The 26909-nt window shown below is 46.0% G+C and overlaps 1 protein-coding gene across 1 annotated transcript in view; it reads right to left on the bottom strand.

Annotated features, from left to right (window-relative positions):
* LOC121283940 overlaps window positions 1-26909 on the bottom strand; it is a 197618-nt gene that overhangs the window by 28430 nt on the left and 142279 nt on the right. The window contains exons 14-16 of the mRNA XM_041198739.1: window positions 18136-18175; window positions 15707-15758; window positions 12268-12376 (exon numbers count right to left, since the gene is read on the bottom strand). Of these exons, the coding sequence (XP_041054673.1) occupies window positions 12268-12376; window positions 15707-15758; window positions 18136-18175 (201 nt within the window). The remainder of the gene's footprint in view (window positions 1-12267; window positions 12377-15706; window positions 15759-18135; window positions 18176-26909) is intronic.

The raw sequence follows: 26909 nt of genomic DNA, 5'->3' as shown, positions 1-26909 counted from the left end.
CTTTAGGAGTCAATTGCTGACACTTGCATCTGTCTCTTTGATACTGTGGTGAGGAGACCATCAGGAACATGGAGCCTGGTGATCTTGTTGTCTGCATCATTGCATACAGGCAGTAGAGAATGAGAAGAATGCGACGGAGGTGCCTGGCTCACCAAAGGGAGGAGCAAAACCCTGAAGACCAAGGCCTCCTCCGCACTCAGAGGATGAGCCCCACAGAGCCATCGCTCGTAGGCACACCACTAGACCCCAGGGTCTACAAACAGCGCATGTGCTACCTGTAGATGAGCGAGAGCCAGTGTCGCCAATGCCTGCACATGTCAAGGGACCTGGTCCCGCACATATGCCGCCTTCTGCAGGATTTGGCAACATGGGGACTCGGAGGGCATCCACTGCCAATGGAAGTTAAAGTCACCGCCGCACTCAATTTCTATGGCAGTGGCTTCATCCGGGACTCCACTGGGGACCTTTGCGGGATCTTGCAAGGCACACAGATCTTGCAATACCACAAGTATATCCAGGAGGACATGGGCACCCTTTTTCGCCAAGACACAAAACATTGTCAATTTTGACAGAGATCTGGCAGGCCAGGAAGCAAGAGTGCTGGGATTTACTGAGATTTCTGGATTCCCACAGGTGCAGATGCCATCGACTGCACTTACATGACTCTTAAATCGCCCTGGCAACAAGTAGTCCAGTATGTGAACCACCACTCAATGTTCAGCAGTTCTGCGACAACAACAAATGGATCATGCAGGTGTGTGTAAGATACCCCGGAAGCGTTCACAACTCATACACCCTCAGCAGGTCTCAGATCTCTAACATCTCACAGGGACCACACAGGATACAGGGTTGGCTCCTCAGGGACAAAGGACGTGGCTGATGGCACCCATGCGCGGTCTCAGACTCCTGGTGAGAGAAGGCACAACAAGGCTTATGTTTGCTTGAGCACACCATTGGCATGCTGAGAATGAGGTTTCAGTGCCTGCTCAGATCTGGCGGAGTACTCCAATATACACCCCAGAGGGTGTCGCGCATCATAGTGGCTTGCTGTGCATTACACAACCTGGCGATGAAAAGGGGAGAGTACCTGGATAATGAGGAGATGCAAGAGCTGCACATCTCCGATGAAGAGGAAGTCGAAGGGGGTGATTGTGATGAGGTCCTCGAAGGCGAGGATGCAGGCGATGAGGCCACTGCACTGGTCAAACGAGCCAGGCGTAGTTGTGAAGCTCTCATTATCACAAGATTCCGGGAGGATAACAAGATGCAGTGAGGATACTTCTGAGATCTGACACCTGTCTGGCTGAGGGCAGTGCACATATGCTCTGTGAAGCGGTCCATATCCAAATGCTGAAAAACCTGGACAATATCCAAGCTTAGGCTGATAAGTGGCAAGTAATATTTGCGCCACACAAGTGCCAGGCAATGACCATCTCCAACAAGAGAGAATCTAACCATCGCCCCTTGACATTCAATGGCATTACCATCACTGAATCCCCCACTATCAACATCTGGGGATTACCATTGACCAGAAACTGAACTGGACTATCCATATAAATACTGTGGCTACAAGAGCAGGTCAGAGGCTAAGAATCCTGCGGGCTGTAACTCACCTCCTGACTCCCCAAAACCTGTCCACCATATACAAGGCACAAGTCAGAAGTGTGATGGAATATTTTCCACTTGTCTGGATGAGTGCAGCTCCAACAACACTACAGAAGCTTGACACCATCCAGGACAAAGCAACCTGCTTGATTGGCACCCCATCCACAAACATTCACTCCGTCCACCACCGATGCACAGTAGCAGCAGTGTGTACCATCTACAAGATGCACTGCAGGAACTCATCAAGCCTCCTACACCATATGGACTGCAGCAGTTCAAGTAGGCAGCTCACCACCACCTTCTCAAGGGCAATTAGAGATGGGTAATAAACTGCTGGTCTAGCCAGCAACGCCCACATCCCATGAATGACTAAAAAATAAGGTTCATATCATGGAGATGCTGCTGAGATACAGCGGGGACATGGACTTTCAGAAAACTTGATCCTTCGACAAACTTCATCACCTGTTCCTTTCAGCACACCTTCCCCTGTCAGGAATGGTGAGGTGACGAGATGGGGAGGCAGCCTGGCCTCTAAGGTGCTGAGAGCATCACAGAGAACATCACGGAACCGAGTGATGCTTGGGTATGAGATTCTTGCAGCAAACAAAAGCTGCATATGGGTGCAGGCATCACTGATCTGGAGAGAGGTCCTGAACTGCGACGCTAGCCTTCATTTTGTGCAGGAAGCAAGGTTTCACATCTGAGTGACAGCAATATGCTCACCATAAAAAGGAGCCATAAACAAGGAGACATTCTTAGGTGTGTATTTACAATGGTCAACACTAAGTACAAGTGATGAACAACCACATTATGCAACTACATTTTCTTGACCTTTCTAACCTCCTGCTATGCCTTGGTGCACCTCCGACATCCACAGCGGAGGTGCAGCTGGCCTGCTGACTGCGATGACTTTGATGGACCTGGAGGGCCCTGGCCTGCTTTCGGGATCCTGCTGTGTGGCAGTGCCACCCTCTTCGGCCTGCGGAGCTGGAGCTGGAGCTGCAGTTGCTGGGGTCACAGGAAGAGTGGATTCGGATGGGCTAGACACTTCTGGAGTTACCTGGGTGCTTGGGCCCAGTGTGTGCATCTGCTGATCCTCCTCTCTATGGGTACCTGAGGGCCGCTTGCTGACTCCCTGAGAGAAAGCTGCCATTCTACCAGTGTTAACCTAGGTGCATTGGCATGCTATGCTATCACCTCAGACAGAAGGCAGACGGATTCCTCCATCGTGTTTTGCAATCTGAGCAGTGCAGCGAGACATCCCTTCTCGACGTTCTTGAACTTCCCTTTGCAGCTCCAGCAACAGAGGTATGACCGAGTCCAGAGGCTCGTCATCTGACTCAGGCTCAGCTGATTTCTGGCCTCCAGGCAGTCCTCCAGTTGCTGGAAACCTGGGAAGTCCATGCCTGTGCCTGCTGTGGATCAGATCATGCATTGCTCACCAGATTGTGACCCCAAGGCTACTCTAGAACTAAGTCCCACCGAGGTGTAGGTGGATGGTGTGGCTGAGCGCTGCGATGGGTCTTCAATTTTGTTGCCTGCAGATCCCTCTTCTGTGGTGTCCTCAGGGCTGGAGTCGAGGACCTGGCTCGTGGACCCCCTTTGCTGCTTCCCAGCTGTGCCTGTGAAAGCAAGGGGAGATAATTAATGCATAGTAGGGAACTGTGGAACAGGAGAACGCGCTCACAGCATGGTTGTCTGATGGATGTTGCACTGCTGGATCCTCACTTGGTTGAGTGCCACTGACCTCATCATCAGCACAGGAACGGTCCACGTAGTAGTCGGCCAGCTGGATGGCACTGTTTTCAAAGCCTGTGAGGACTTTGATGTCGGACATTCCTCTGCCAGTCTGCAACCTCTCCCTTTTGTTGTTTGCCAGCTTGCCCTAGATGAACACAGGTAGAGATTGGAAGCAGGATGTCTGCCAGGCCAGAAGAGAAGGATGCCTGGCATGTGTGGTGCTGAGCGGTGCCATGGACGGGATGAGGACACAATCCGCAGGGCAGATGAAGTGTTTGAGAGAGTGAATGGTGATGTCCCTTGAACTGGCAGTGAGTGAGATCCCTGTGGATGTGTGATGGGTTTGTGAGTGTGTGAGTTGAGAGTGATGAGAAGAGTGACTCACCCTGCCGGAACAGAGGAGATCATTCTCTTTCAGCATTGGGTGGCTGCCCTCTTTTGGAGGGTGCTAGCGCTGACCACTGCTGCCACTGCCTCCCATGCTGGATTTGTCACCCTGATTGAACTTCTTCGCCCAGAGCAGGGGTAGAGGACTTCGCGGTGGGCCTCCACTGCATCCAGTAGGCACTCGAGGGAGGTGATGCTCAATTTGGGGACAGCATGTTTCCTCCCTTTGGCAGCCGAGGAGGGTGCCACTGCCACATAGCAGGACCCTGAAAGCAGGCCAGGACCCTGTAGAGGACGTCTGCCAAGGTCATCACAGACAACAGCAGTCAGCAGCCCACCTCCAACTCCGTTGTGGATGTCACCAAGATATGCCGGCAGGGTTAAGAAAGTCAAGAAGATGTAGTTGCACAATGTGGACATGCGTGTTAATCATTTGTATATGATGTTCACCAACGTAAATACACTCATAATCAGGTCTCCTCGTCTATGGCTCCTTGCTTTGATGAGGTGTGTTCGTGTCAGAAGTGAAACCTTACACAAAATGAAGTCATGAGTTGCAGTCCAGGGCCTCTCCTCAGTGCAGTGCATAACCCCCTGACCACAGTGATTGCCCCATCCTAAAGTCACAGCCCACTTCAGTGATGCCTGCACCTTGATGTTGATTGTGCTTACTGCAAGAATATCATGCCCAAGTGTTGTTAGGTCACGTGATATTGTGTGTGTTCTGAACACCTTTGAAGTGGGGTTGCCCCCTTTCTCATTTGCGTTCTGGACAGATGAAGGTGTAATGCTGAAAGGGACAGGTGATTATGCATGCAAAAGGATCAAGTACTTTTAAAGTCCATGGTCCCGCTGTGTTCCAGCAAGGTCTGCATGAGATGAGATTCTGCATTGAGCGTGAGTGCGATGACCTGTGTCAGACTGATGACAGATACTCCCAGTTGATATCTTGTGCTCTCATGAGAGTCCTCACTGCATTTTCCTCGCAGAATCTTGCGGCTGCTACGGCCTCACAAGCATGCCTGCCTTATCTGGCCAGAGCAATGGCTTCATCGCCTGCATCCTGGGCTTTCAGGACTTCATCACCCTCCTCCCCTTCCATTTCATCCTCATTTGAGAGGACATGCAGCTCCCTCATCTTATCATCCAGAACCTCTGCCCTTTGCATTGCTAGATTGTGCAGCGCACAACAAGCCATGATGATGTGAGACACCCTCTCTGGGGTGCACTGCATTACTCTGCCAGATCTGTCGAGGGACCAGAACCTCATTTTCAGGATCACAATGGTCTGCTCCACAAAAGTTCAGGTTGCGGCACGAGCCTCGTTGTACCTTCTCTCACCAGGACTTTAAGGCCGCCGCATGGGTGTCATTAGCTACGTACTCTGTGGGTAGCTCTTGTCCCCATGGAGCCAGCCCTGCAGCCTCTGTGGATCCTGGAAGGTGTTAGGGATCTGAGACCTGCTTAGGTTGTATGAGTCGTGGATGCTCCCAGTTCCCTTGGCAATTGCAGTCTTTGGCGACACTGGTTCTCACTCATCTGTAGGTAGGACAAATGCTGTCTATATACCTTAGGTCTAGCGAGGTGCCTACAAAGGATGGCTCTCTGTGGACATTCCTCTATTTGGGAGGAGGCCCTGCTGCCCTTTGATCTTGAGGGTTGTGCTCCTCTCTTTGCCAAGCCAGGCGCCTCTGTCGCATTCTTCTCCTTTTTCTATCCTGCCTATAAGCCATGAGGCTCCATGTTCCTGATGGTCTCCTCATTGCAGTATCAAAGAGAGTGGTGCAGGGGTCAGGAATTGTCTCCTAAGGACCTCTCTTGGTTAAGTCTCTGGCTCCAGCTGTGTCTCAAGGCCCCTTCACGTATGCCTGAGAGTCCTGGCCACCACTTGGATGGCCATTGCTTAGTTCGTTTAATGCTTGACAGAAACCCCACCCACCTCCACCCACACCACATGACTGTGTGGCGATAGCTTTGGGCACCTGACTGCATCCTGTGCTCTCAGCTTAGCTGCAGGTATTATCCTAAACTGCACTCCAAGGTTCTGTGGTTAGCTTGGGCCATGAGGGTTACTGCTCAAAGCCTGAATAACTACATAGTAAGAGGGTCTAAGCACATGCCTTGGTGACTGTTCCATGCCCACCTCTCGCAAGGGGATCCTCTAACTTACCCAGTCGCCCAATTGTCCTGCAGCCCCATAAAACTCAGATTATTTTGCAGTCTGCGTCCGAGGAGTTAAAAATTCAGGTGCAATCAGTGACACTGTCAGGAATTTATGTTGCTTGAGTGAGCATAATTGTTTCAGAAGCCAGACTGCAAGCATGTCAACGGAGCTGATACAGAATGGTCTCAGCTGCAGAAAAATGCTCAATCTTGGAAATGCTTTTCCAAGTGCTTGGCCTATTTCCTCCCCCACCATCCTGCCCCTCCCCCAAACCCCCCACCTCCCCAGCCCACCCCTGGCATGTGCATTTGTATTTCCTTCAGTCTGTGCTGCTTTGCCCCACCCCCTTGCCCCTATGCTCCCCTCGGTGCTGCCTTGCACTCTCCCCACCGGCCTGCCTGCACTGCAGCCCTTGCCCTGGCACCACACTGAAAGCTAGTCGAGAAGAAGCTGCTTTGTAGACTGCCTGTGATCCCACCCCCTCCCCACCGCCCCAACCACCGAATCCACAGCGAAGCTTCCTTGAATTCCTATGGGGGAATCCTCGTGAGCGTTGTGCTAAGCAGGAGAACTCACCTCCAACTGCCCCTCAAAGTTCAGGTCGCCAGGTGGACGCCTTTTAAAGGCAGTTGTAAATGATGTCGTTCTGAAGTTACGCCGATGTGGGACTTAAATTAGACGTGAGGCAATGATTCCAGCATGTGGTCACAATAATGAGATGCAAGTTTATGAAAATTAAGTTCCCAACGTTTGATGACGGGAAACGCGGCCCGCAATTGATAACGATGGGGGAGGGGACAAAAGCCCAAAAACGACCGCCCCGATCGGGCACGGAAAATCCCAGCCATTATTTCCAGTCAACTACTCATATAGTTGGATTGGCACCAAAGTGAGTAATAGATACCGAATGGGCCTGAAAAAAAACACCATTGCACAACAGTACTTAAAAAAGGAGTGGAAGTAAGAGTTAAAAGGAAGGCGTAGTTATATGTAAAAATAGAAACTGAAGGCATTACACTGATATAATTGATACAGATACCTAATGGTTATGGGAATTAAAAAGGAACAAAAGATTAGAAGTAAAAAAAAAATGAGGAGCAAGGTTTAATAAAACACAGCTGCAAGGAATGACAGAACCGTAGTATTCAAGTAAAATATAGCTGAGTAGTGATACAGAAATGTAAACAGCAGAAGCTTGACTCAGAAAAAAACATAAACAGAAGAACTAAAAATCAAACAAACATTAGGATGAAAAATGAAACACCAAGAGGAACAATTAAAACATATAACTGCAAGGAGTGGCACTGAAGGATCAAGGCATAAATAAACAGCAAGAGTTGGCCTAAAAAATTGTGACTGACACTCTCAATGCTTCTCTGTGCCTCACCTCCTCCTCTGTGGTTGCCCCTCCCATTTTCCTATCTATGCGTACTACACGTCCGTCTCCATCAATATGGTTGCTCCTCCACCACCACCTGTGGTCACCCTGTCCTCTCTCTCTATCTGCCCTACCCTACCCCCAGATGTGGTTGTTACCGTCACCTCAACCTGCCCCAATGTCCCCAGTGCAGCTGCACACTCATTCCCGCTCTGGCTCATCAGTTATTGCCCCACCCTCTGTACTTACAAGGAGAGGGAAAGAGGACCATGAACAAAGGGACAGGAAGAACAAACATTGGAGGAAGGAGGGGCAGGGAGCAGGTGAAGTGGAGGATCAAAGGGTGAGGAGGAGGAAAGGTAGGGAGTGAAGGAGGAGGATATAGGAGGGAAGGAGGAACAGGAAAGAGATGCAGAGAATAGGTTGGGGGGGAGAGGGGGTTGAGCAGGCTGTTCAAAAGCAATGGGATATAATTTCCCATTACTTTCTCTTTCCCCTCTTCCCGCTTACCTATCACCATTCTCCTCCACATTCCTTTAATTGCTCTGCCACCTGTCTTCTTGAGCCTCTCTTTCCTCAATTCCCTCTCCCACTCTCCCCTGATCCTCACTCTCCCTTTTTCCTCCCCCAGGATTATTTACAAGGAAGTGATGCCTTGTGTAAGCAGAAAGCAGTCAGACACATACTGCACAATGGAGAGGCATGGTGGATGGAAATGGTGGCCACTGGTAGGGGATTGCACATAATATTCAAGGACTGATTCTGATGGTGCAACTTGTTGGTTTGATCTTGTAATTGAGTGGATGGATTGATTGGATAGTTTATGCTCAGTGGTGGCGGTGGAGAGATAAGTGCTGCCAATCTAAGCTGGTGCTGAAACAGGGACACTCCAGGCCAAGAGAAGCAATACCCAAACCGACCAGTAGATGCCAGTGCTGTGGAGCGAAGCGCCTCCCACAGGTGTGATCAATGTCCTGCAAACTTCAGCCTAATGCTTTCAATGTTAACAGAATTGGACACTTCCGCAAACTCTGCAAGGCAAAAACAGCTAAGCACACAGAAGACCCAAAGATGATCGATGAGATAGCGTCTGCGCACCAAGAGCACACACAGCCATGCTTCCTGAGTGAGGTCAAAGATCCTGGATTTTCACATTGGAATGTGGACATTTTGGTTACCATCTCACAAACTTTAAATTGGACATGGGGGCCAGTGTTATGGTCTTATCAGACAAGGAACCGTAACTGAGACACCTCTAGCTTTGAACAACAGACACACCACTCTATGGGCCTTGAGGAGCCTGACTTCCAGTCATAGGCATGATTCTGGAGTCACTAACATATGATGTCAAACAAATCTTTGGGTTGGTGTACATCATCCGTAACTAGTCTTTTTCTCTCCTGAGCAGAGACACCTATGTAGCCCTGAACCTCCTCAATACAGATGTCATGACAACCACTGTCATAAGTTATACAGAACAGTTCCTGAGAGCTCAAACATGAAAGAGTATCCTGACTGAGATTTCAGCTCTGAACTGTCTTCTCTCTTTGCAGAGCAGCTTTGTCCATTTTCATTACAGGTGCTGGAAAGCCCTCATTGATCAGACCAGCCAATCACTCAGATGGTTACCATGATGCCTCTAGTGGAAATTGAGAGAAACCAACAACCAGAAGAGCCTTAGCCTCCAGCTCTGACAACTGTTGATGAGGTCAACACTGCAACTTCCAGCTGGCATGAAAGTGCCACAGGTGATGCTGGAACCAAGTAGCAGCTGTCCATTGCCGACAGCAGCCCAAACGGCCAAACACAAAGGCGAGCTTATGAAAAAAAACATCCTCATAATAGGAAAGGCCATCTTCTATCACAGAGGACATTGCAATGACCCACACAATGAACGAAGAAGAGGGAAAAACGACACGGAGATGAGCACATTTATCCACCCCGCAAGAAATGGGATGGAACAACAACCACCTATCACCACAACTGCTGAATCGACAAAGAGCAGTTCAATATTAAGGAATGGATAAAAAGGTACCCAGATGCCAGTACAACCTCCAGATTAACAGAGTTTGCCTGTAACAGCAGAGCATACCACTCCTCCAACAGTAGTGGAAATTAGATATGGAATGGTTATAAGGCCTCCAGACTACCTGGACTTATGAATTCAGAGACTTGAAGGAGACAGATGGGGTAGTAATAACAATGTAAATACATGGAGTAAACTAGAATAACTTGAAATTGTATTGGATCAAGACTTGAGGGGTGGTGTAGGATAAGGGTCTGGCACATATAGGGTTAATGTGGGACTGAGTACAGTACTGCACACACAGTGATGTAAGAGAACACATGATCTACATCTAGGGGTCAGTCTAGTGTTGTACACAGCCATGTGCACAAGCAAGCATGGAGACAACTCTTAGCCTGAACCCTTCATTGTATATATGTACATAATTCTTGTAGTTAATAAATATGAACATACGAATTAGGAGCAGGAGTAGGCCACTCAGCCCCTCGAGCCTGCTCTACCATTCAATAAGACCATAGCTGATCTGAATGTAACCTCAACCCTGCATTCTTGCGTTCCCCTGATAACCTTTCACCCCTTGTTAATCAAGAATCTATCTAGCTCTGCCTTAGAAATATTCAAAGACTCTGCTTCCAATGCCTTTTGAGGAGGAGTGTTCCAATGACTCACAACCCTCTGAGAGAAAAAATTTCTCCTAATTTCTATATTAAATGAGTGACCCCTTATTTTTAAACAGTAACCTCTAATCCTAGATCCTTCCGCAAGAGGAAATATCCTCTCCATATCCACCCCGTGAAGACCCCTAAGGATTTCAATTAAGTCACCTCTTACTCTTCCAAATTCCAGTGGATATAAGCCTAACCTGTCCAGCCTTTCCTTATAAGACAACCTACCCATTCCTGGTATTAGTCTAGTGAACATTCTTTGAACTGTTTCTAACACATTTACATCTTTCTTTAAGTAAGGAGACCAGTACTGTACACAATACTCCAGATGTGGTCCCACCAATGCCCTGTACAGCTGAAGCATAACCTCCCTACTTTTGTAATCAATTCTACTCAGAATAAATGATAACATTCTATTAGCTTCCCTGGTTACCTGCTATACACTCATACGAGCCTTTTGTGATTCATGCATTAGGAAACCCAGATCCCTCTGAATCTCAGTGCTCTGCAATCTCCCACCATTTAGATAATAAGTTTCTTTTTTATTCTTCCTTCCAAAATGAACGACTTCACATTTGCCCACATTATATTTGCCAGATCTTTGCCCACTCACTTAACCTATCCATGTCACTTTGTAGCCTTCTTACATCCTCTTCACAATTTACTTTCCTACCTATCTTTGTGTCATCAGCAAATTTAGCAACCATTCCTTCGGTCCCCTCGTCAAAGTCCTTTATATAAGTTGTAAAGAGTTGAGGCCCCAGTACTGATCCCTGTGATACACCACTCATTACATCCTGCCAACCAGAAAAAGACCCATTTATGTCAACTCTCTACTTCCTGTTAGCCAGCCAGCCAATCTTCTATCATGCCAATATGTTAACCACTACGCCATGAGCTATTATCTTCTGCAATGAACTTTGATGTGGCATTTTATCAAATGCTTTCTGGAAATCTAAGTACAGTACATCCACTGGTTCTCCTTTATCCACAGCACGTGACTTCTTCAAAGAGCTCCAATACATAGAGTTAACCTACTTAAGACTACAAAGATTTCATTAGGACCTACTGAACTGTATCCAAAACCCTACAACAAGATTTTCTCCAGGAGCTCTCCCAATTAGTGCTGTAACTTTGATGATTCAAAGATATATCCTGATTTTATCATTAGGCAAAGAAAAAAAATAATTTGCAATACGCTGCTATTATGCCTCCCACTCCATTGCACAATAGAGAAAGGTGTTTTCTTTCTGTCCTATATTGATACAAATATTTGCATTTATACGAACCTTTATTTGGTCAAAATCTCCTGAAGTGTTTCACAAAACAAATTATTTCCGATGTACATTAACTGAACTCTCGGCAAAGATTAGGTGCAGTCAGGGTTAAATGAAGAACAAGTTGTCTTCAATTCTGATATTCTAGCCTATGAAGGGCACTTATGCTACATTAGTGTGACATTTTCACTTCCTACACAGCTATTCGTTTGGCCTCGTGAATAAGTTTGCCAATTAGCACCAGCTTTTGAGCAATTTTATACAATGAACTCACATTTGCTTAGCTCTCCCCCTGCCGGCCTCTGGCTCTCTCTCCCATCCCCACTGGAGTACCGCTCTCCGTCCTCACTGCTGGCCTCCTGTTCTTCTCGCACCCGACCCCGGCCTCCTGGTCTCTTCCTATCTCACACCCGCCCCGGCCTCCCGCCCTCTCCCCACTAGCCTCCTGTTCCCCTCCCATCCACAATGCCGGCCTCTCTCTCCCCTTGTCCAACGCATGCTTACCGCTCCTCAACCCCAATAGCCTCCCCCTCTCCTCCCTCCCAATCCTGGCCTCTCACACTCTCACCCCACCGGCCTCCCATTCCCTCCCACCCCTGCCTCTCACTCTCTCCCCCCACTGGCCTCCCATTCCCATCCACTCCCAACGCCAACCTCCTGCTCCTCACCCGCTGCTGGCCTTCTTTTCCCCCCGACTCTCTCTCCTGGCCAGCCTCCCATTCCCCCTACCTACAATGCCGGCCTCCTGTTACCGCGCCCCCCCCCACCGCCAGCCTCTGGCCACTCCTCCTCCGCTGGCCTCCCACTCCCCCCACCACACCAGCCGCTAGCATTCCCCCTCCCCCACCACTGGCCTCCAGCCCCCACCCCATCGGCCTACCATTCTACCCACCCATCACCTCACCACCAGCTTCCTGCTCCCCGCCAAACCCTTTCCCCACCCCACCCCACCAGCCTCCCACTCTCTCCCCCCTCTATATTAGTGTAACATGAGATACAACATAGAAAAAGCATTATCCACACACCTTTTAGATCATCCTCTTCTTCTATATTTTCCTCTAAAGCAGGTGAAGGTGGATAGTTAAAGTCTTCTTTAAACATTTCTACATGCTTTCCATTCAGAAATATATCAATCTGCAAAAAGATAATTTTATCAGTTATAACAATATGTGATATTAGATGGTGTTTAAATGATAACACACCGAAGATGCTTAGAGTTTGATTATCTGGCTGATACTCCTCAGCACTGCCCACAAGGAGTGCAGGTCAAGAAATTGCAGACTGGCAGCCACCATTTATCATTTTTTTTGCAGTAGATTTTTATTGCATGCTGAAGTGTTGCTGTAGCATAGAGGCCGATTATGGTATCAACAGTCTTATGTCTCTTTCAGGCTAAGAAAGAGTTAATGGTTCAAGTTGAGAGGCCTGCAAATGTTACTGTCTCTTTAAGATAAATTAATTAGCTTTATCAATAGTTTCAATGCAGAAAAGTGTGAGGCGATACATTTTGGTTGGAAGAATGCTGAGTGAATGGTACCATTTTAAAGGGGGGCGCAAGAAAAGAGTTCTGTGGGTGTTTGTGCACCAACTTTGGAAGGTGCAGGACAGGTTAACAAAGCAGTTCGTAAAGCTTACATAATCTTCGGCTTTATAAATAGAGATATAGGGTATAAAAATTAGGATGTAATGCTAAATCTATATAAACCACTAGTTTGGCTCCAGTTGGTGCATCGTGTCCAATTCTGGGTATCACACCTTAGGAAGAGCAAGAAGTCTTTTAAGAGGGTACAGAGGAGATTTACTAGAATGGTTCCAGGAATGAGGAATTACACTTACATTGATAGACTGGAGAAGCTGGACTTGTTCTCCTCAGAGTAGGGGAGGTTAACAGGAGATTTCATAGAGGTGTTTAAAATAATGAAGGGTTTACATAGAATAAATAAAGGTAAACTATTATCCATGCCTGAAAGGTTGATAATTAGAGAGAAGACTTAAGCTGATTGGCAAAAAAACCAGAGGCAACATGAGAAGAATCTTTCTCACCGAATGAGTGCTTAGGATCTGGAATACACTGCCTGATAGTGTGGTGGATACAGATTCAATAACAGCTTTCAAAGGGGAATCGGATAAATAATCAAAGGAGAAAAAACCGCTCTGATATAAGGAAAGATTGCTCTTGAAAAGAGCTAGTGCAGACTCAGTGGATTGAATGGCATCTCTGTACTGTACTGTTCTATGATTATCGGATGTCATTATTTATTAGAAGCTCCCTAATCGTATTTTCCTGGTATACATCATCGTTTGTCACTATAACTCTATCCTGCTTTGAACAACTTGTTATATAATTCCAACTTTTTTTACTCAATTTAGCTTGGAAAGTACTTCTTTCAATATGATAAGTGTAACCAAGCATTTAAAATGACTTGCTTCACCAAAGTAACCAAACAATGCCTGATGTTTTTCTCTCATACAAGCCCTAATCGATTCCTTCATAGAATTAAGTTATTTAATGCCAAACAAATTTAACAGAACTGGAAAAATTATTGACAGTGATTTCACATCTTCCACATAATTTGTAATAAACATATTTAGGAATAGGACATGAAGCAGGCCCAAAGTGATGTATAGCATTATTTTACTTAAAAGCAAGCCACATAATTTCTTATCTGGTGATGCCAACCTACACCAGTGCACTTGTGCCTCGGTATAGGATGGGTTTATCCAAGTTTCCAAGAGATTGCAAATTCAGACCCCTTCAGCATTTTAGAATATGAATTTGTAACAGAGGACATCTCAGTAATAATCTAGCTGCCTAATATTATGCAGGTTTGAACTGTTGTTTGGCCTCGAAGAAACTCCTGTAGTTTTCTATTTGAAATTAAATCTTCTTGTGGCCTTCCATTTAGAAAGTGAGCTCAGTGAGAATGCTAGAAACTAAATTGTCCTGTTGGTTCCTCATATAAGCAAAAAGATTGGTGAACATTTAAAATGAGTATCCTTCATCTGACAGATCTGGTTCAGTGGGGTTAGTGAGGTGAGAGTTAAGCTTGACAATAATGCCATTTAAAGAATAAGGAACCAAGTAGCAAATCATGCATCATTCTTGAAATATGAGTGGATTCTCACCTTGTGACTAGAAAGGCAAGGTTGCAAATTATGCATATTTTTGAAGTGCTCAAGAACCACGTGACGTGGATGACAACAAACAAAAAAAAAACTTCAATAGACACAACAGTTAATTTCCAAAAAAGTAATGTTAACTTAAATAACTTACGTACATCCTAGAATGTTAATTGATAGCTTTATGAAGGTCAATTAACCAATTCAACTTTTGGGCAAAAGGCACAAAGTCCTGTGTTGAGAACAAATTAAGAGGGAAACCCAAGTGTGGAGGTCAAATACTGCATGGGGCAAGATGAAGAGTACCAATTGACATAAAAGGGGCTTATATTGAAGCAAGTCCTATAGTTAACAATTTAAATATTTACTGGCAAATATAAAGGGGTAGAGTTACTGCTTTGGGTGCAACTGATGAAACATTGTTCCCAAACTTGCAGCCGTTTTGCATAATTTTTGTTTTTGGGTTTCTGCTCAAGCATTACCACCAAATGCAAAATCTGCCATAAACCAGCACAGCTGGGCAGCATTTTAAAATATATTTTTTAAAAAACAAGGATTTTGCTTTTAAAAAATTCTTTGATATATTTAATAGTGGTACAGTTTGACTAATCCAAAAATTTATTTATCACAAGGAATAAGCAGTTTCAATGCACTACTGTAAGTAAGCCAATTTTAAATGACTGGAAATGACTTTTAATCAATATACAGAACCAGTTAAAAAATACAGAACCACTTGCTAGTTATTTGGAGCACAGTGGTCATTTTTTTAGTAAATTCAAAAAATACATTTTCAAAAGCTTTTAAAATATTCCAATAGTGTCCTTGTGCCCAAAAACATCAGCTTAATTTATGAAGCCTCCTCAAAGGTCCGCAGATGTGCGCAATTAGCAGAAGCTAACCATGGCAGTGAATTCAATCCTGGGGCCATGGCTAGTTTTGTGTGCTTCTATCACAATGTTTTTTTTAAACTAAGACAAAAGATTGCGGAACCATGAGTTGAGCTGGACGTAATTTGTGCTTAAAAGTTCCCAATCTTGGTGACACCCATTTTGCATGAATTGTACTGAAATATCGAGTGCAATCAAATGGAAACGTCAGGCCAGGGAATCAAGGCTTGAACCCACAATCTTCTGACTTGGAGCTGAACATGCTAGATGCTTAAATAATCTAAAATTGTATGTAAAATCAGAATTTATAGGAAAAAGGGTCCCAAATTATACACACAATTCACTTGGCATCAATTTGGACGCTAGATGGAATTTGGGTAGTGTAGGCTTAACATGCTTTTCTGTGGAGCCTCTCCTTTGGCTTGGTATTTTAAAATGTTTAACACTATTACTATACCGTAACATTCTGTTTTGGATGTAAAAAGAAGAATGGCTTCAGAACAGGAGACCTATGAAAGAGAACATTTAGAGTTGGTTTATACCAAATTATGAAAGTACAATTTACAGAAGATTTTGTTCTTTTTTAAACCTGCAGAACAGTACAATATGAATATTTCAAATTATAATTATGAAGCCAAGAAAAATAAACAAATCACTTCCTCACCACAACTCTATTTCCTTCTGTGCCCACTCCTGGAAAAAGTATTACCCCAATTCATTTACAACTACAAGTTCAAAATTCCAACAGTCCAGTCTTTGGTCCGTCATTCAGCACAACATTTCTGCAATTATTGATTTGCTCTTCCGTACCCTCACCTCCACCTTTAAGGTTACAGCCCCCAGTGAAACCATTACTCTCTCTCACCCTGGCCCTTCCTCCTAGTGCAATCCTCATTTCCTCTCCCTCAAATCCAATGGACGCAGACTTAAACAGAAATGGCAGACAACTGATTAGCCATTCATTTCCAGATCTAGCCAGACCAATTTAGCAATGTTGAATCCTGCGATTGTTTACAAAAATTGCTCACTATTTCAAGATTGCCCTGTGATGCAAAAAGTAACCCATGGCTTCCTTTCTCTACTGGAAACGGTTTCTTAAACCCTGCTCCCATGATTCTTCCACCCTCACCTCCAACAATGTGCGAGGAGCCCAAGGACCTCTTTGTTTCCAAGGCTGAGACCATTTGATCATCTGCCTCTGCCATTTCCTTTCCTTCCTCATCTTTAGCTTACTAGGCCAAACATCCTCTAAAAAGTTCTCCACCCTAGCCCTGAATTCACACTGGTCTCTAGTTTCTCTCCCATCTTCTCTCATGCTCTTTCTGAGCTCAGCTTATCCATGAGACCAAACTCAAGCTACCTTGATCCTATTCCCACTAAATTGCTAACAACCTGACTTCACTTCCTGGCTCCCATATTAACTGATATTGTTAATGATTCTCTTTCTTCAGGTATTGTTCCCCCATTCTTCAAATTTGCCCTCATCACCCCTCTCCCCAAGAAACCAAGCCTTGACCCCACTGTCTTTGCAAATTACCACCCCATCTCCAATCTTCCTCTTTTCTCCAAAGTCCTTGAACATGTTGTCACCTCCCAAATCCATGCCCACTTTTCCAGGGCTCCATGTTTGAACCTCTCCGATCAGGATTCTGCCCCTGTCACAGTACCAAATGGCTCTCATCAAAGTCACAAATTACATCCTATGTGAATGTGACAAAGGTAAACTATCCCTCCTCATCCTATCTGCAGCTTTTGACATGGTTGACCACACCATCTCCTCCATTTTGTCTCCACAGTCATCCAACTGAGTGGGACTGCACTCGTCTGATTCCATTCTTACCTATTTAATTGTAGCCAGAGAAGTACCATTAGTGGCTTCTCTTCTGCTCCTGCTACATTGGCTGGGATTTTCTGGCTCCGTTGTGGTGGGATCCACTGCAGGAGATTCGGCAGCCCAATCAATAGTCAATTGACTTTCGGTGGGATTGGACAATCCTGGTGGTGGGTGGGGCCAGAAAATCCTGCCCATTATCTCTGTGCCTCCAAGGATCTATCCTTGGCCCTCTCCTGTTCTCATGTACATGCTGCCTCTCGGCGACATCATCTATAAACGAACATACAAAGTAGGAGCAGGAGTAGGCCATTCCCCTCAAGTCTGCTCCGCCATTCAATAAGATCATGGCTAATCTGATTGCAGCCTCAACTCCACTTTCCTTCCTACCCCCATATCTTTTGACTCCCTTGTTCGTCAAAAATCTGTCTAATTTAGCCTTAAAAATATTCAATGACTCTGCCTCCACCACTCTCTGGGGAACAGAGTTCCACAGACACATGACCCTCTGAGAAAAAAATTCTCCTTCTTTCCATCTTAAATAGGAGACCCCTTATTTTTAAATAATCCTCTAGTTCTAGTTTCTCTCAAAAGGGGGAACATCCATCCTGTCAAGTCCCCTTAGGATCGCATATGTTTCAATAAGATCATCTCTCATTCTTCTAAACTCCAAAAGATACAGACCCAATCTGTCCAACCTTTCTTCATAAGATAACCCCCTCATTCCAGGAATCAGTCGAGCAAACCTGCTCTGAACTAGGCATACAAAGAGTTACCTATTCTGGGATTCAATTATAATGCATCTCAGAAATCTCAAGTATGGGCACTCTTGTTTTAATGATTGGAGTTTAAAGCTTAAAAACAATTACAAGTACAATTCACAGATATTTGTGATTTGATGAAAATGTTTACTGTTATGCAGTCAAAAGGTTTGCTCTTTAATAGTACTATTTTTTAATCCCAATATGTATTAAAATGTTAGCTGCATACATTTGTGTAATGAGTTTCATGTCTGAACTAATCATATTTATATATTTGCCAAGTGGCATACTTACACCTTGGGTCTTCCTCCAACAATTCCAGTTAGACCTGGCGCTGTACAAAACAAAATAAAATATTTGTTTATAATTAGGATTTCTAATTGGTAACTGAAAGCCTTCAAATCCATCTTTGACAGGCCTGAGTTTGAATTGTTTGAGGGAGGAGGGGAGGGTGAGGAAGGAGGGAGAGGAGGGGCAGAGGGGAAATCATCCAGTCACCCCCTCAGCTTGAAAATGCCAACGTGAAATTGTCTCGACTCACATGATAGAACAGCTACTTGAGAAAGGTCACAGTTGTCTTGCAATCACAAACGGGAAGAAATATTAATTACTAAAAGCACCAAGTTACCTACAGCTTGTTCCCATTTAAATAAATCCAATGATAATGGGATGATCCTCTGCTATTAATAATAAATAAGTGATCAGGATAAGATACACCACATTAACAGGGTAGCACTGAACTTTCCTAACTTTGGTTAGCTCCAAATTGATATCGAGAGCAGGGAAGGATCTTGAACGACAAAATTTATTATCAGGGCATGGTGTAAATTATGCCATTTGAGCAGCTCCCCAGACAGGGGGGAGACCTCTCTGGGACAAAAAACCCCACAAACCATCTACTGTCACAGAATCACAGAATTGTTACAGTGCAGAAGGAGGCCATTCAACCCATTGTGTCTGCGCCAGCTCTCTGAGCATTTTAACTTAGTGCCAATCTCCTGCCTTTTCCCCATAACTCTGTACATTGTTTCTATTTAAATAATCATCCAATGCCCTCTTGAATGCCTCAATTGAACCTGCCTCCACCACACTTCCAGGCAGTGCATTCCAAACCCTAACTACTCACTGTGTGAAAAAGTTTTTTCTCACCTCGCATCTGTGAGTTTTTTTGTGCTTTTTTTAAACTTCAATGAATGAAATCATTGAATTCAGAACGACCTACATAAAGGCACATTCAACCATACAAACATAGGCTGGATCCAGCTCAACATGTAAACCATCAATGCCAGAAAGTATGTAACAGCCTGAAGTTGTGATTCATATCAGATCCTGCTGCAAAAAGAAAGACAGATGGTGCAAAGGAAGTATGAGGAGTTAGGTGCTAAATTAAAAAGCCGGACCTCGAGGATAGTAATCTCAGGATTGCTCCCAATGTCACATACTAGGCCAAGTTAGGGAGAAGCAGGTTGAAAAATCAGCATGGACCAATTCAGATGGTATTGATGGGAGGATCCAAATTTCTAGAGCATTGGGAAGGGTTCTATTCAGGAGAGCTCTAAAGTCAGGAAAAGATTTTACCTTAACGAATCCAAGAACACTGTCTTCATTGATAGGATAAATAAAGAGGTGGGGAAGCTGGAATTGTAGGCACAAGATGGAATGTTAAGACAAAGTATAATCAAGAGGAAAAGCAGTCCAATGAGAATGGATGAACATGATATTGTAGAATTGTACGGTACAAAAGGTGATCAGTCTAAACCAGATCTCTACTATTGCTATAATGCACAACATGAATTGGCCAAATGGTTGGGCGAGTTGCTACAACCAGTTTTGAGCAAATTTTCATACGCACAGTGAAAGGATTCCTTCACCTTTGCGAAGACCATACAGGGTTTGCATATGCCATGTCCATGTACTTGTTCGACACCGCTAGCCCACCCACCAATGTATAGCTCAAGGAAGTCAGGGACATTTGCACTGTGTCACTATATCATGGCGATCTAGACACACCACCATTGTCTGACTCCGTATTCATTGAACTTAAGAACTCAGCAACTCGTGCAGTTGAATTCAGTTTTAATAACACCATGTTTGCCCAAATAGATGGTGTTGCCATGGGATCCCCTCAAGGCCCAGCTCTCATAAACACCTTACTCGGTTTCCACGAGAAACATGCCTTCAATGGAGTGACACCTAACCTCCCACACCTTGCATTTTTCTGATAATATTTGAATCCGCAGCTGCACATAAGAATTTCCTGGCATGTCTTAATGGGCTCAATCCTGCATTCAAATTCACCTTTGGAATGGAGCTATCAACTGACGTCCCTTTCCCCGACATGCTAGTTGAGAAATCTGTCAAAGGGTTCTCTATTACTATCTACTGCAAGCTGCCTTCACTGGTCAATACATACTTTGGTATTCTTACAGTTCCACTCGCTATAAGATTGGCCTTATCAGCAACCTTGTGAATAGGGACTGAACCATTTGCTTACTGTGCAAGCTTGATGTTGAAATAGTGTGCATCAAAGCCATCCTGTGGGATAATGGCTACCCTGATCAGGTCACTGCTCACTATATATTGCATAAACTCATGAAGGGCCTAAGGCTGCCACTTTGAGTCCTGAAAAGTGCCCAGTCTAATTCAGATTACACTGGGAGGATAAGGTGTCTCAACAATTTGAGCAACAGGTGAAGCTAGCTGTTTCACGCTGCTACTATGCAGTAGCAACACGAGTGGCATTCTCCGCTCTCAGGATGCTGTTGTCAAGCCAAAAAGATGGTCTGTCGATCGCAAATAAGTAATGTGGTATATGAATTTCAGTGCCAATGTGATGTCAGATATGTAGGCCATATGTCCTAAGGATTGTTGGATCATATCAAACAGCACGTTCCTTTGGCTGTTCGCAACAGGCAGAGTACAAATCATACCCAACCAGACTGTGTTTGCAAAACTCAAAACATTGGCCGGAATTTTCCGGCCCCGTTGGCATCAAGCATCATGACTGGTGGAGGGGAGGCACAACAGGGTGGCGAGAAGGCCAAAAATTGGTTTTAGGCTGTTGTGAAACCAGATTGCGATCATCCGCTCCACCCGTCAATGGCGGGCTGCATTTCCCACTGCCGCACGTCAGGAACACCATTTTAATACATTTGCATCTAATTATAAGCGCAGCTTGCCAAAATCACCCCCACAACATCAAATTTACCGCCTAAATCGGTGTGACTTCAGAACGGCGTGCTTCACAACTGCCTTTAAAAGGGGTGCACCTGGTGAGCTGAACTTTGAGATGAGTGCTCACAACCTTGTGCAGCACTCGCGAGCATCGCCGTAGAACTTCAAGGATGATGCCCTGTGCATTTGCAGTGGGCGCAAACAAGTTGCTTTTTCCTGGTTGGCTTTCAGTGCAGTGCCAGGGTGAGGGCTCCAGTGGGGTGAGGCCAGGGAGGGCGGGGCGAGTCAAAGCAGCACAGACTGAAGGAAAGACTCAAGCACATGCCAGGGAGAGTGGGGGGAGGAGGGATGAAGGAAGTGACCACGCACTTGGAAAAGCTTGTCCAAAGTGAACATTCTTCAGCAGCTGAGGCCCACAAGATTTTCTACCCACTCAAGCCAAGCAGAAGCATAAAAGTGCCACCAATGCTCCAGAGCCTTTCACCGCTCGGGCGCAGACTGCAAACTAATGTGCATTTTAGGACACAGCAGAGCAATTGGTCGTCTGGGTAAGTTGTAGAATCCCCTTGTGAAAGGTGGTCATGGAACAGTCACTGGTGGAGGCGCTCACAGCCCTTTGCAATGTCTTTATTAAGGTTTGGGCTTGAACTATAACAGTGCAGCCTTGCAGTGCAGGTTAGGAGAATGCCTGCCCCTGAACTGAGAGCACAGCATGCAGTCCAATGGGCAAAGCTGCTGCTAATCGATCAAATGGAATGGGGTGGAGGTGGGTGGGGTTTCGGACAGCCAATGAGCACACTACATATTGGCTATCCATATGTAAAGGGGCCTTCAGACTTAAACAAGAGAGGGTCTTAGGACACATATGCTAACCCACATGCCTCTCTCTTTGATCCTGCAGGAGAACATCAGGATCATGGAGCCTTTTGGAGTGATTTAACAGTGTGCCTCATGGTTTACAGGGACCAGAGAAGTAGAAGAAGAAAGCGGCAGAGGTGCCTGGATCAGCAAAGGGAGGAACACCTCCCTCAACATAAAGGGGCAACAGTGCAGCTGAAGGTCCACTATGAGTCACCATTCGTAGGAGCCTCGCTAGACCCAGGGTCTATAGATGATACCTGTCATTCCTGCAGATGACTGATAACCAGTGATACCGAAGACTGTGCATGTCTAGGGAACTGGTCAGTCGCCACTGGCTGCAGGATTTGGCATCACGGGGATCAGAGGGCATCTACTGCCAGTGGCTGTGAAAGTCACTGCAGCTCTCAATTTTTATGCCAGTGGCTCCTTCCAGGGCTCCACAGGTGACTTCTGTGGGATTTTGCAAGCCTCCATGCACAAGTGTATCCAGGAGGTCACGGAGGCCATCTTTGCAAAGGCACAGAACTTAGTCCATTTTGCTCGGGATCAGGAAAGCCAGGAAGCAAAAGCACTGGGGTTTGCTCAAATTTCAGGTTTTCCACAGGTGCAGACTACATTCATATGATGCTTAGATCTCCATGGCAACAAGCAGACAACCACGTCAACCACAAAAGCTTCCATTCACTGAATGTTCAGCTGGTGTGTGACCACCACAAACACATCCTGCAGGTCTGCGTACAATTCCCGGGGAGTGTCCATGACTCCTACACCCGTAACAGGTCTTAAATCTTTGACATACTCCAGAGTCTAGAGAAGCTGCAGAGTTGGCTCCAAGGGGTCAAAGGCTGTCCACAGAGAACGTGGCTGATGATGCCCATGTGGCGGCCTCAGACTGCAGCAGAGCGACAGTACAACAAGGCTCATACTGCAACCCGGACTTTGGTGGAGCAAGCTATAGGCATTTTGAAAATGAGGTTCTGGTTCCTTGACAGGTCTGGTGAAGCACCACAATACAGTCCCCAGAGGGTGCAACGCATCATTGTAGCTTGCTGCACGCCACACAACCTGACACTGCAATGGAGGAAGCACCTGGCTGCGGAGGAGATAGAGGAGTTGCACGTCTCTTCCGATGAGAAGGACATCACAGGGGATGACGGTGATGAGGTCCTCGAAGGCGAGGATGCCGGCGATGAGGCCATCGTACTGGCCAGATGGGGCAGGCGTGCTCGGGAGGCTCTCATAGCTGCAAGATTCGTGGAGGATGATGACGAGGTGCAGTGAGGACAGTCCTGACATTCTCACCTTGCATCTTTGACTCCTGTGTCCCTGATGGCAGCGCACATACCCTCAGTGCTCAGGCTCATGTCATGGAGACACAGCAGAGACCTAACAGTTGCTAGATTCCAGGATGATGACATGCAGTGAGGACACTCCATAGATCTTAACATTGCCTCTGTGAATGTCTGACTCCTGTCTGGCTGAGAGCAGCTCACTTGCTCTCTGTGACCAGGATCATATCATGGATATGCAGTCATTAAACTTTAAATGCACCTGATCCTCTGTCAGCCTTCAGCACCTCACCTCTTCAGGGGCACAGCGTCACTAGACACAGATGCTGAAGAGATGGGGACCAGCCCCACTTTAGAGGTGCTGAGAGCACACAGAGAGAATGACGGAACACTGTGATGCCTGCCCACGACATTCTGGCAGCAATGACAAACACCATCGAGATACAGGCATCCCTAATGTGACCAGTGAGTGTGAAGTTGGGCCATCACTTTGATCTGAAGGTTACACACTGTACAGGGAAGTGGCCCTGGACTGAAACACTTGCCTTTATTTTGTGCAGGAACCAAGGTTTCACATCTGAGTGACACAAACACTGCTCATCATAACAAGGAGCCATAGACAAGGAGACATTCTTGGGAGTTTATTTACAATGGTGAACATTATGTATAATTGATTAACACCATGGCCCAGGCTGTACAACTACATCATCTTAAACTTCCTAACCCTGCTGCTACATTCTGCTGCTCTTCTGACATCCAAAGCGGAGGTAGAGACAGCCTGCTGCCTGCTACATCCTGCCTGTGATGATCTTGATGGGCGTCCTCTGGAAGGCTGAGACCTGGAGGGCCCTGGCCTGCTGTCAGGGTCCTGCTGTGTGGCAGTGGCACACTCCTCAGCCTGTGGAGCTGGAGCTGCTGCGGTCAAAGGAAAAAGGGATTTGGATGAGTTGGACACTCCAGGAGTCACCTGGGTGGATGGCCCCATGGTGTGCACCTAATGATCCTCTACCCTATGGGTGCCCAAGGGCCCTTGGCTGGCTCCTTGAGAAGGGGAAGCTGGAGTGAGATCAAGCAGTCCTGCACCCCTCTCAGGTATACACTGTTGGAAGCCAACTATGGCATTAGTTATAGAGTTCAGCCCGTGCAGCAGTGCAGGACCAATGTCCTGGATCAAGGTTTCCATGGCAGCTGCCATCCTACCAGCATTGACCTCGTTGCGTTGGCATGCCGGCGCTGTCATCTCAGACTGAGGTGGATAGACTCCTCCATTGTGCCTTGCAATCTGAGGAGTGAATTGGACATCCCTTCCTAATGCTCCCGAGCTTGACTTTGCAGTTCCAGCAACTGAGGTATGACCAAGTCTGGAGGTACCTCATCTGGCTCGGATTCAGCAGATTTCTGGCCTCTAGCAGTCCTCAGGGTGCCAGAAACCTGGGAAGTTCCTGTCGCTGCTTGCTGTGGATCAGACAGTGCGATGTGCTCACTAGATTGTGTCTCTGAGGCTACTCTAGAATTAGCTCACATCGAGGTGCGTGTCACTGCGCTGATGGAAGGCATGGGTGAGCACTGTGACGGGTCTTCAATTAGGGTGTCATCAGATTCTTCTTCTGAGGTGCCTTCGGGGCCTGAGTTGAGGACGTGAGTCATGGACCCCCTCAGATGCTGCCCAGATGTGCCTGCGAACACAAGGAGAGATAATTAGTGCATGGCAGGGGACTGCGGAACAGGGGAAGTGACTCACAGCATGGGTGTCTGATGGATGTTTCACAGCTGGATCCTCACTTGGTTGTGCACCACCAACCTCACCATCAGCACAATAATGGTCCAGATCCATTTTGTTGTGTGCCAGCTTGTCCTGCATGAACAGAGATGGAGACAGTATAAGCAGGACACCTGCCAGGCCAGATAATAAGGATGCATGGCATGTGTAGGTGGTGAGTGGTGCCATAGATGGGATAAGGACACAATCCACAGGGCAGATGAAGGTGTGTGAGAAAGAGTGAATGGTGATTTCCATTAAACTGGCAGTTATTGAGATCCCTGTGGATGTGTGATGGGCATGTGAGCGTGTGAGTCGAGCATGATGAGAAGAATGATTTACCCTGGCGGAACGGAGGAGATCATTCATCCTCTTCCAGCACTATGTGGCTGTCCTCTTTTGCAGGGCATTGGTGCTGACCACCACTGCCATTGCTTCCCATACTAGGTTGGTGATCTTGCTTGCTGGTCTTTGACCAGAGTGGGGGTAGAGGTCTTTGCAGCCGGCCTCCAATGCCCAATGAAGGCATTGCTAAATTTGGGGGCAGCATGTTTCCTCCCTTCGGCAGCCATGACTTTCCAGCAGCTTCCAAGGCCTTAGAGAGAGCTAACTCTGTGCAGGGCTGCCCTTTACATACGCATCTGGATTCCGAAGGCCTGAGTTAACAGCGCGGTGGGTGAATCAATGTCTTTCCAGGAATGCATTATTAATGAGGCGGGATGCACCATGAATGGGATGATATGGTGTGAAAAGCTGCAATTGTAGTCAGTGGGTTAAACATCCTTTTTCTTGGCCTCAATTGCACTTAGTGCCAATCTGGGACGATTCATACCCATAGTGTCCACCATCAGATGTGATTCTGCAATTGGACAGCGCTTGCTAAACTATCCTTATTGTGCCAAGAAGTACACTGACAATGAATTTAAGATTATCTGTCAGGCTTGCAGTATGGCTCATGTATGCATGCTAAAAGCTACATATATTCACGCACAGGGTCCTGTCCTTTGCAGCCAGAAGGCATATGTCCAATCATTATGCCCTTTTCAGCTAAACAAAAGCTTAGGGGACAGCCATTTCCTGGTTTATTCCCCAGAGCATGCCTTGACCAATCAGAATAGACTTGTTTGGTTTGAATTTAAACAAAAGTTTGGTAATTAATTTTTCCCTGGTGGATTCTCCATGGCAATGCCTGCCGGTCAGAGTCAACTTGCTAACCAATCAGCACTATCTTCTCATGCAGTATAAATTGTTGTTCCCTTTACAATTGGTATTCTTGCAAATCTGTCTTGATGAGTGTAAGGCAAAAAGGCTTGACAGCATGTCTCTTTTTTTCACCAATACTCAAGTTCTGTACTATCAAACAACTATTGCTATTATGTAATACCAGTCACCCACAAACAGCAATTACCTCAAGTTTACCAATTTTATTCAATATACTTCGTCTACTTAAAAGTCTAGATTTAAATCCTAATCTTTTTAATCATTTTCTTTTGCTCTGCTCTTTATGACTATATTTGGTTTTTTCCTCTTCCTACAACTCTTATTGCTTTTCTTTTCCTCTCTATTTCCTCGTCCTGTTTCTTCCATTCGCCCATGCCACATTAGTTTAAATACTCTCCAACAAATTTCCCAAAGGGGACATTGGTCCCAGTCATATCCAAGTGAAAAAAAAACAAAAACAGAATTACCTGGAAAAACTCAGCAGGTCTGGCAGCATCGGCGGAGAAGAAAAGAGTTGACGTTTCGAGTCCTCATGACCCTTCGACAGAACTTGAGTGAATCCAATTCTTGGATTCACTCAAGTTCTGTCGAAGGGTCATAAGGACTCGAAACGTCAACTCTTTTCTTCTCCGCCGATGCTGCCAGACCTGCTGAGTTTTTCCAGGTAATTCTGTTTTTGTTTTGGATTTCCAGCATCCGCAGTTTTTTTTGTTTTCATATCCAAGTGAATCTCATTGTCATATGTAAACATTTTCTGCTCAGAA

This window comes from Carcharodon carcharias, chromosome 1, assembly GCF_017639515.1.
Source record: "Carcharodon carcharias isolate sCarCar2 chromosome 1, sCarCar2.pri, whole genome shotgun sequence".
Taxonomy (NCBI): domain Eukaryota; kingdom Metazoa; phylum Chordata; class Chondrichthyes; order Lamniformes; family Lamnidae; genus Carcharodon; species Carcharodon carcharias.
This window is presented reverse-complemented; position numbering and strand designations above follow the sequence as displayed.